At 52.1% G+C, this 10,863-nt stretch overlaps 2 protein-coding genes across 2 annotated transcripts in view; both read left to right on the top strand.

Annotated features, from left to right (window-relative positions):
- The first annotated feature begins 2,870 nt into the window (after positions 1-2,870).
- On the top strand, positions 2,871-4,050 carry LOC101567893 (galactoside 3(4)-L-fucosyltransferase-like). The gene has a single exon (XM_004648735.2). The coding sequence runs from the start codon at positions 2,938-2,940 to the stop codon at positions 4,048-4,050; it is 1,113 nt and encodes a 370-aa protein (XP_004648792.1). The 5' UTR covers positions 2,871-2,937.
- A 3,045-nt stretch (positions 4,051-7,095) lies between these two features.
- Positions 7,096-10,863, top strand: part of LOC101567494 (alpha-(1,3)-fucosyltransferase 5-like) — a gene marked incomplete at its 3' end in the record, with an annotated part of 12,534 nt that continues 8,766 nt past the window's right edge. The window contains exon 1 of the mRNA XM_004648734.2: positions 7,096-7,129. The remainder of the gene's footprint in view (positions 7,130-10,863) is intronic.

The raw sequence follows: 10,863 nt of genomic DNA, 5'->3' as shown, positions 1-10,863 counted from the left end.
GAGTTGAAGCCACTGACAGCGAAAGTGATTACTGTAAGATGTGTCCTGAATTCTATCATTATGCAATTTTTCCAGTCCTGATTCCTTTAGCTTTTTTTTTTTTTGGTTTAATTAATATCCAAATTAGATATATACTTTCTTTTGAACTGTTTGGGGTAGTTGGCCTCTCTCTGTGTGTCTAGCATGTTCTTAACTACTTTCTTGGATGCTAGTTTAAAGGGCATGAGTTTCTTTGGGATTTCTTTATTGTGGAAAGCCTTTACTTTGCCACTGATTTTGAAGGCTTTGCAAGACATAAATATCTGGGCTATCTATCCTGTTTTTTTTTTTTTAGGACAGAGTCTACAGGGTCTCACTACATGGTTCAAATTCGTAGTGATCCTCCTGTTTACAACCTCCCAAGTGCTGGGATTACAGGCATGCACCACTGTGCCAGGTCTCGGTGGCTGGCTCAGTGTGCCTGGCACAGCATGTGGTTCTAGGGATCAAACCCCAGTCCCTAAGCTTGCCTAAGCAAGTATTTAGTCCACTGAACTATCTCACCAGCTATATTTCTTGCTCTTGAATAGTGAAGTTTCCCCTTAGATTTGGAGGTTTTTCTGTTATAATTTCAGGGAATAAATTCATGATCACTTTCAAGCCACCTCTAACTTCATCCTTATTCTGAGTTGCTGTTTTCTTTTGTCATCTGACAGCTTGTGTGGTGTGTGTTGTTTTAGGGGATCATTTAATTCATAATGTTCTACGTCCATCTCATCTTCTATTTCTGACACTCACACTGGCCACGTCTGCTACTTATGCTTTCCCTTGAGAATTTGTCGTATCCATCCATTCCTGTTTGTCATCTTTGCATCCACTCTAATTCTTTTTTTTTTCTTTTTTTCCTTTGGTATTTAGTACAGGGTCTACAGGGTCTCACTACACAGATCGGATTCGTAGTGTTCCTCCAATTTTCAGCCTCCCAAGTGCTGGGACTACAGGCATATGCCACCATGCCAGTGTCTCTAATTCTTTACCAAAGAGGTCATTGTGTCTTGTGGCATTTCGCTAAAATCAATTGGTTTATTGTTCACTCCTTCTTTAAGCTCACCAAACCCTTTATCATTATTACAGTTCTTCATCTGCTAAATTCAGTCTCGGAGCTCCTTAAACATCTTACGCATCTCTTCGTGCTTCTTCTTTTATCTCTTCAAGCATTTAGTTCATTTGCTCTCTGAACTTTTTGCCTATGGCCTCCTTTACCTCTGCTTCTGTGGAACAGCTCTGGGTCTCCTGCTCCTATGGTTTCTGTACTGCGGCTGGGCATCACCTAGGACACAGACACTGTCCATGTTAAGGTGCCTGCTAGAGTTGGGCTCTGTCTCCCTGTCATGCGTCTTGGGCCTTGGGCTTCCGCTGGTGCTCCCATGCCTCTTCATCCTGTTCCGTATCACTTTGGAGGCTTTCTCTGTGTCCCATCCCCTGAGCGCTTGGGCCCCAGCACCTCACAGAGATGGGGCAACAGAGGATTTCTGCAGGGGCCGACCTCTTCCCAGAGCCAGTGGAGGGCCGCAAGCTCCTGGGTGCTTTTCTGTTCTGCGTTCAGATTCCCTGTGGTTTCTGGTTTTACTGTCAGCTCCTTGTGGGTTTCCAGAGCGCTTTTTTTTCCTTTCACGAAGTGGTTGTCTTTTGAGTGGATCAACTCCAGGTCCCAGAGAGACTGCACTTCACTAATAGTTATTGTCCTACCACTTTTAGTCCTTGCAACCATTTAAAATGTATAATTCCAAAAACAAAAACAAAACAAAATGTATAATTCAAGTGTAAAAGCAGAGAGAGAGAGAGAGTTGTGACACCATCCTCACCATCCTTCTCTGAGAATTTGTCAGAAATGCTCTGTGCATTGAACAGTGACTCCTCCTCCTTTCTTCCCCACCAGCTCCTGTCACTTTATTTTTAATGTAGCTATAATTTATTGGCACAGCTGGGGATGGTTGTTAGCCCAGTGCTCAGGCTTGACCACAATCTTAGCCCCAAGGTGTTGGAATTGACTGTAGATCTCTGTGAGAACCGCTGGCTATGGAGTCCCAAACTGCCTCGCATGTGTTCTCTCTGTCTCTCTCTGTCTCTGTCTCTGTCTGTGTCTGTGTCTCTGTCTCTGTCTCTGTCTCTGTCTGTATCTCTGTCTCTCTGTATCTCTCTGTGTCTGTCTCTCTCTCTGTCTCTCTCTCTCTCTCTGTATTTGATACAGCATCTCGCTATGAGACAGCTTGAACTCCTAGTGATCTTCCTGTTTGAGTCTCCCCAGTGCTGGGATTACAGGCATGTGCCACCACACCAGGTCTCCTGTGGCTTGTCTTACTGTCTTCGCCTCTACGTCCAGCGCCACCTTGGCAGGAAACACAGATCTCATACTTGTTAGGGGTGAACAATGCTCCCCCTCAGAAATGAACCACAATGCACTTACCCATTTGCCAGTGGGCACTTGGATGGTATCCACATTTGCTCTATTGGAGGCCACGCCATCCCTCGGCTCTCAACGTCCATTCCAACGCCTGCCTGCCACTCTCTGGTACCAGCTCCTGGATGGGAATTCTGGATGTGAGGCTGAGTCAGTGGGTGGCACTGGCAGGGCTACAGAGATAGGCTGTTCTGTAGGCCCAGCTGGCCTGGAATTCCTATCTCTCCTGCCTCAGCCTGCTCAGTGCTGACCTTACCCGTGTGCATTGCCACATGCGCTGCTAGGTTTCTGTAGGGCAGCAGCTAGTGTGAGACAGAGCGCCTGCTTTTCTCTTTGTTTGCTGTGAATCACTACATCTCAGTGTTCTCATTTATAAACTAGGACACTAACACTTCCCATTGGCAAGCTCCACCAATAACCTCCAAATGACATTGCCCCAGATGTGGCCACAGCCCCACTAATGCTCTGTGTTCCCCTGTTCCGCAGCTGCCCGGGCCATGGAGGGGCTCCAGTGCTCCTGGCGGCACTGTCTCTCTGGGCTGCTTGTGCAGCTGCTCTTGGCCATCTGCTTCTTCTCATACCTGCGAGTGTCCTGGGACTGTCCCAAGGAATATCCTAGACCGGAGCCCAGCAGCTCAGATGCAATTGCAAGAGTCCTGCATGGATCCCCAGCGCTGGTGTCCACTCCACAACCCTCCACGCCCCAGAACCTGCTCATCCTGCTGTGGACGTGGCCTTTCAACAACCCCGTACCTCTGTCCCGCTGCTCGGACCTGCGGCCGGGCACAGCCGACTGCCAGATAACCGCCAACCGCAAAGTGTACCGCAGAGCAGATGCTGTCATCGTCCACCACTGGGAAGTTGGATTCAGCCCCAAGATACAACTGCCACCATCGCCACGGCCAACCAGCCAACGCTGGGTGTGGTTCACCATGGAGCCACCTGAGAACTGCCCAAAGATGAGGGCCCTGGATGGCTTGTTCAACCTCACCATGTCCTACCGCAGCGACTCGGACATCTTCACGCCCTATGGCTGGCTGGTGCCCAGGGGTGACCAGCCCATTGCCCCGCCACTCAACCTCTCAGCCAAGACAGGGCTGGTGGCCTGGGCCGTGTCCAACTGGAGGGAGGGCTCAGCCAGGGTGAGGTACTACAACCAGCTGCGGCTGCATCTCCCAGTGGACGTGTACGGCAAGGGCCACCGGCCACTGCCCCGCCAGGGCATGCAGCAGCACCTGGCCCAGTACAAGTTCTACCTGGCCTTCGAGAACTCACAGCACCCGGACTACATCACGGAAAAGCTGTGGAAGAACGCGCTGCAGGCACCCGCGGTGCCCGTGGTCCTGGGCCCCAGCCGCAGCAACTACGAGCGCTTCCTGCCTCCCGACGCCTTCATCCACGTGGACGACTTCCCGAGTCCCCAGGTCCTGGCACAGCACCTGCTGGCGCTGGACAAGGACGACGCCCGCTACCTGCGCTTCTTCCGCTGGCGGGAGACGCTGCGTGTGGTCAGTGGCAGCTGGGCTCTGGCTTTCTGCAAGGCCTGCTGGCGGCTGCAGGAAGGGCCCAGATACCAGACGGTGGCCAGCATTGCCACCTGGTTCACATGATGGGACCAGCCTGGCCTCACCCGGAGTCTCAGCTGTGGGGGATTGGTCTATGGGGATGCACATGGGAGGGGCCACCTGAGGGGGGAACCCTGCCAGGGTCCTTACTGCAGGGTCTTTATTCAACACTTAAGGGGTCATCCATTGTGGGGTCTAGCCTGTCTGGGGTCTCAGGAATCTTTTTTTTTTTTTTCAATGAGTTTAGTACAGGGTCTACAGTGTCGCACTACAAGGATCAGACTTGATGCTCCTGTTTTGAGCCTCCCAAGCACTGGAATTACAGGCATGCACCACCAGGCTCAATCTCCTCACTGTCTCAATGCGCCCTGGGTGTGGGCCGGCATGACAGGCCAGGGCTTCAACCCCCAGTGACTGTGTCTGCCCAAGCAGGTGCTTTAATCCACTGAGCTAACTGGCAGGCCCTGGATCTCAGAAATCTAACTTATCTAGGCTCTAATTTTCATGAGGCCAACCTACAAAAGCCTTACCTCCTGGGGACTGTACCTCTAAAGACCTGGTAGGGGACACAGCACCCCACTGGTTGCTACCTTCAGGAGTCTCCCTGCTTGGGAAATCAACTCTGGGAGCCGGGCTGCTGGGGACCTCACCCCATCAGTCCCACCAGTGAGGGTCTCCCAGCTCAGATATCCCTGCCATTGCTTCCTGCCTGTGCCTTGTGCAGTTGGGCCCCGTGGTCTTTCTTCTCCAGATGGGGGTGAGAGAAGGAAAAGGATCTGTCTCTTCCTGTTCTCGAATGGCAGCTCTTAGCACAGGTGGCTGCTGGCCATGAGCAAGGACACTCGGTCACATCCGGGGTATTTCTGACTCCTCCATCTGGAGGAAGAGGGAATGATATCACCTAGGGCGGTGTTGATTCCTGCTGTGGCCTCCTGAGAACCAGGCCGCACAGTGGCAGGCGAGGGGCAGAGTGGTGGCTGAAGTGTCATCTGCATGTGCAGCCGCTCCCCACCACTCCCATCCGCACCTGAGCTCTGCTTCCTGTCAGGCAGGAGGGCCTCCGATTCTCAGAGGAATGTGAAGCCCACTGTGCCCTGCACACCTGCGGGACTGTGGTCAAGTCCATCTTATGAGACTCTAACGGCCGAGGACTGGAGAGGGCGCTGAGGCTGTGATGCTAGCCCTGACAGTGGCTGTGAGTGCACATTTACATTCACAGGTTTGAGTGCAGAGGCCACACATCCACCGCTTGCAGACTCATGGGCAAGCCCTATTCATGAGTGGCTGATGACACGGAGCTGGACAGGTGCTTTATTAAATAGTACAATCAGTAGTACCGGACACTGTGTACTAGGTGGGTGCACTTGATGGTCATGAAACTGCTGACAACCAGTCGAGGATTCTTTTACGTGGAAATGAAGAAGTGGCCAAGCGGAGCAGGACTAGCTGTCCTGATGTCACCAGATGACATCAGATAATGCTGGATGGTGACAGTGACGCAGTTGGTTGCTGGTCAGTGCTGACTCTGGCCACTGCTGGCCTTCACTGCCTTGTACTGGACACAGTGGTCTAACTCTGCCGGGCACTAGTCTCTGCTGCTGGGCTTTGTTGCCTGCTGGGCTCGGGAACACTGCAGGCCTACCGGCCGCTCATGCTTATGGTTCTTACTCTGGAAGCCGGTGCTCTGGCCACGCCACAGTGTAAGAAGGCTGAGTAGGCTTGCAGGTCTTTTGGAGCTCACGCTCCCTGAGAAAGAGATCAAGGGCAGGTTCACAGGACCCCAAGGCAGGTCTGTCTGTGCTGCAGCACAGGGGTTAGTGCCCTGGGGGAGCCCTGCTAGACTGACCTCGGAAGCGTGTGCAGAGCGCTGCTTATATAGCAGCTGCAGGCCCGTGACTGGCCCAAGCCCAGGGCTGTGATTGGTGCAGGGCCCCAGGATGGTCGTGGAGATGTCCAGTGAGGGGCTGGGGGCGGAGCCAGGGAATCTTCTGGAAGGGCAGCTGTGGGGTTGGGGTTGCTCATCAGGAGCCCCTGCCCTTCCCTCCCTGGTCTCAGCCACCCCATGGCACCCCCTCCCTTCATAAAAGGCAGCCTCAGAAGGAGAAGCAGCAACACCAGCAACAGCAGCAGCAGCAGCAGCATTTAAAATAGCAGGAGCAGGGAAGGGGCGCCTGGCTGAGAGTGGAGCTGCACCATGTTGGAGTGGGTGGACAGCAGTGGCTGCTGGATAGCCAGGGAGACTTGGAGACAAACTGTCCTGGTCTAGAGTGGGGGACTGAGGGGGACAAAGGGAGGGTGAGGAGGTTCTGGCCAAGCCACACAACCTCCTCCAGCTATCACAGGAAAACAGCAGAGTCCAGAGCTTCAGCTCCATCTCAAACCACCCTGCCTTCTGCTCCACAGAAATAACACTGTCCTCCACAAAGCCAGCGGTTTGTACCAAGAGGGTTGGCCCTGCTGCTTCAGACACTGACAGGCCTTTCCACAGCATTCACAACGGGCTGCGCACTGTGCGGCGGCACAGAAGGCCTTGCGGGAGGCCTCGGACGCCTGCTGTGCAAATGCCCTGGCACCTGTGGGTTCCTGCAGGAACAGGAGGGTCCGTGGGAGCTGGCCCTGTGCACTGTCCACCCCGCCCACTTCCTGCCCGCATCTCCTTGGGTCTGGTGTGCAGCAGAATGTGCGTGCATGGACAGGAGAGGAAGGGATGGGGAGGAGGCGAAGGGGGCGGGGTGGGGCTGCTGCTCACCTGCTGTTCGCACTCCCACCCCAGGGAGCCCCTGGGGCCCCGTGGAACCCTCTCTGAGAACCAGTGGTTCTGCTCCATCTGCGCTCCTGTATGTCAGTCAGCTGGTGCCCAAAGCCCCACAGGCTGTCCTGTCCTCAGCCATGTGTGGCCCTGAACCTTGCACACCACTCCCTCCAGGGCACTTGTGATGCGTTAGGGGAGCTGGTCGTTGCCTTCTGGGTTAAAGGTCAGCTGGGCACATAATGGTCCACCCTGGTCACCTGATGCCAGGTGCAAAGGCCTGGATTGGGCAGGTGCGGTTGCAGATCCACTTCCTTGTTCCTTCTGTTCTCTCCATCAGTGTCCCAGGTAGCAGCTGTCTGGTCCTCACCCCAGGTAAGGGCTCTCGGGACCAATTGGGCCCCTTCGCCGCATGTGTGGGACGTGTGTGGCACTCTCGAGGTCAGGTCTTTCCCTGCTCCTCTCCCTGTCCTGCTGACTTCTCCTCTTCCTGCAGCCGGGCTGCACCCAAGAGCTGCAGGGTTCACAACGTGGAGGAAGGCCTAGATGCTGGGTGGATGGGGCGGGGGAGGGGACAGAAGCCCGGGTGGATTTGCCACATCAGCACACACCAGGCGATGCCCCACCCTCCCTGACAAGCTCTGCATGAGAAACCCACACCCTGGGGCCCCCGCATCCTGGGCCAACCCTTTCTTCCCAACTTCAGGTTCCCTCTGGTTCTGCTTGAGGGGAGGAAAGTGCTTGGGGCATAGTGTGTGAGTGTGAGTGTGTGTTTCTGAGTGTGTGTGAGCGTGCAACTCTGTGCATGTCTTGTTTTCTCTGTGGAATCCACCCGAGCGCCCTTTTAGCTAGGCTTGCTGGAGCATGCGTGTCTCCCTGCACTGTGGAGGCTGAGGCAAGAGGGTCCCCAGTGTGTAGCCTGCCCGGGAGATTCAGGAAGACCCTGATTCCAAAATGATCAGGCAAAAAAGGGCCTTTTTTTTTCTTTTTGTATTTTAGAGAAGGGTCTACAAGGTTTTCAGAGTGTCACTACTAGATCAGACTACAGTGATTCGCCTGTTTACAGCCTCCCAAGAGCTGGGATTACAGGCACGCACCACCGTGCCCAGTCTCAATTGCCCTCTCAGCATGCCCTGGGGGTGGGGCTGGCACGGCAGGCCCAGGATCAAACCCCCAGTCCCTATGCCTGCTTGCAGGCTCATTAATCCACTGAGATATTTGGCCAGCCCGTATTTTTCAATTTTCATTTTATATTATTTTATTTTGTTTTAGTCTTTTTGAGACAGGATCTCCCAACACAGCTCAGGATGACCTTGAACTCGCTTTGTAGCCCAGGCTTGTCTGGAACTCACGACTCTCCTGTCTCATTTTCCTGAGTGCTGGGATTACAGATGTGTGCCACCTGTCCTAGGCTGTCAAGTTCATTTTTAGGAGGGAACTTTGCTTGTAGCCTGAAAGCCCAGTACTGAGAAGCAGCCTGTAGCCCTGACCAACGTCCCTCCTGACACTGCTGGCTCTGCAGAACCTTGCCGCGAGCCAGGGATTTGGTAGTTTGCTTGCCTGCCTTCCTCCCTTTCCTTCCTTTCTTTTGTTCTCTCTCTCTCTCTCTCTCTCTCTCTCTCTCTCTCTCTCTCTCTCTCTCCTTCCTTCCTTCCTTTCTTCCTTCTTGTGCCGAGGTTAAATCCAACTACCCACCCAGCCATTTCATTAATCTTCTATCTAGGGACAGGACCTTCCTAAGACACTCAAACACATGGTTGCACTGGAACGTTTTTAGCAATGCTTAATACATTGCATATTGTTATCTTTAAATTAGTTACTGAGCATGCAAGAGAGTGGGCATTTAATTGTCCAAAGAACATAACCACAATTCCTTTCTGGTAAAACTAAGAAAATTAGTACTATAACTATCTTCACTATCCTGTATGTATATATGTGCATGTTGTGTCTGCTTTATTTCACTTAGGAGTGTGGTCTTGAGGTGCATCCATTTTTCTCTAGTTTATCCTTCTTTATGGCTTAGGAGGACTCATGGCATGAAAAGACCACACTTTTTTTCTCTACTCCTTGGTTGATGGGCATTTGGGTTGTTTCCAGCATCTAGCTATCCCGAGTCGTGCTGCTGTCCATATGGGTGCCATAGTAGGATGGTTTTAGTTCTAGGAAGATAGAAGTAGGGGAATAGCTGGGTCAAATGGGACCTCCAGCCCTAGTGTTTTGAGGAACCGCCACACCGATTTCCACCGTGGTTGCACCAGTGTACAATCCCACCAACCTTGGAGAAGGGCTCCCTATTCCCGCAGCCCCACCGGCATTTGCTATTGGCTGATTTCTCCATGACAGCCATTCTTTCCAAGTGAGATGGAATCTCAGTGTTGTGCCCACTTACAACTCTCCAATGACCACCTTGTGCCCCACCCCAGGACACCGAGGGTGGCTGCACTGCTCCTGTCTAGTCTGGTGACACAATTTAGGGAATGCCAAACTACTTTGTGGATGGCTTGAAAGTTAGACATTGTTAATGATATCCTCATTTTTTTGGGGGGGGAACTGGGGATTGAACTCAGTCCCTTGCACTTGCCAGGATTGAGCTTATTTGTGCATGGTTTGGCTCCATTCCTGACAGGGCACCCTGTCACCTGGTGACAAGGACCCAGAGAGAGACTGGGCCAGGCGTTGGCTCTGGCTCCACTTCCTTCTTTATTTGCTCCATCAGGTTCCAGAGAGCTGCTGTCCCTGTCTGTCTTTTGAGCAGCTTGTGGCCCCCCAGGTAAAGGCTCTCAGGACAGATTCAAACACTTCAAAGCATGGTGCATGGGAACCTCGAGATTGGGCCTCTGCCCGCTCTTCTCCACAATGCACTGCTGGCTTCTCCCCTTCCTGCTGCCAGGCTGTTCCCTAGGGCTCTGGGGTCTATGGTGGGAGATGGAGGGGTTGTGACTGGGCAGCAGCCTGGGTCACACCTGTGGTCTCCCTGGGTGCTGGGTGGACAGCGTGGGGAAGGGGATGGAGACCCTAGTGGATTTGCCACACCAGGATGCACCTCGTATTTATTTATTTTGAGTGTGAATGTGAGTGTATGTGTGTCTGAGTGTGCATGCGTGTGGTAGGCCTGAAGGAGCATGCATATCTTTCTGCACTATTGAGGCTGAGACGAGAGAGTCCCCAGTGTATGGCTTACCTGGGCAATGTGGGAGGATCCAAAGCCCAAAATAATCACAGACAGTGCCATTAAATCAAAGACAAAATAAAATACCTTGTATTTTAGGGAAGGGTCTACAGGATGTTTGGGGTTTCACTACTAGATCAGACTCCTAGTGATCTCCTGTTTACAGCCTCCCAAGTACTTCTGGGATTACAGGCATACACCACCATGCCCAGTCTCAATTGTTGTGTCAGTGTGCCCAGCGGGAAGCCCAGGGATCAAACCCCCAGCCCCTGTGCCTGCTTGCAGGCACTTAATCCGCTGAGCTATTTGGTCAGCCCTTAAAGTTGAGAAGGATTTTTCTTTTTCTTTTTTGGCTGGCTCAGGCTGCCTTAAGGGCAAGCCTTCAGGCAAAATAGTGTAATACTTTTAAGCACAAGAAAAAATCTATAATGATGGTTTGAACACTAGACAAGCCAAACGCTGATCTGCAGTAAATACTCACCAAGTACAAATTTATTTCTACTACTAGAATGGTACAGCAATAAAATAAATTTAACTTGTTACCTAGAGATTTATAAAACTTAATAGTTGTAGTAAGGAAAGTAGGGGAAGTGAAAAACCAGAGAGTGGAAGAAGCAAAATTTGAAAACTTAGTGAACGGGATATGAGAAAAGGAGAGAAAAGTGCGATGGGGGTTTGGAGGAATGAAATGACATTAATGGTGTAGAGAACAGTGTGAGGAAAGAAGAAAAGTAATAAACAAAGGGCAAAATACAGGAAATAAAAGAAAAAAGAACCAGCTGTAGTGGCGCGTGCCTGTAATCCCAACACTCAGGAAGCCGAGGTAGGATGATCCCTTTGAGATCAAGGCCAGCCTGGACTGCACAGTGAGAACCTATCTCAAAATCTCAGAAAGAGACAGAGACAGAGACAGAGAGAGAGAGAGAGAGAGAGAGAGAGA

Source organism: Octodon degus, unplaced genomic scaffold, assembly GCF_000260255.1.
Source record: "Octodon degus isolate 3935 unplaced genomic scaffold, OctDeg1.0 scaffold00883, whole genome shotgun sequence".
Lineage (NCBI taxonomy): Eukaryota > Metazoa > Chordata > Mammalia > Rodentia > Octodontidae > Octodon > Octodon degus.
The sequence above is the reverse complement of the archived record's forward strand: the minus strand, read 5'-3'. Positions and strand labels throughout refer to the sequence as shown.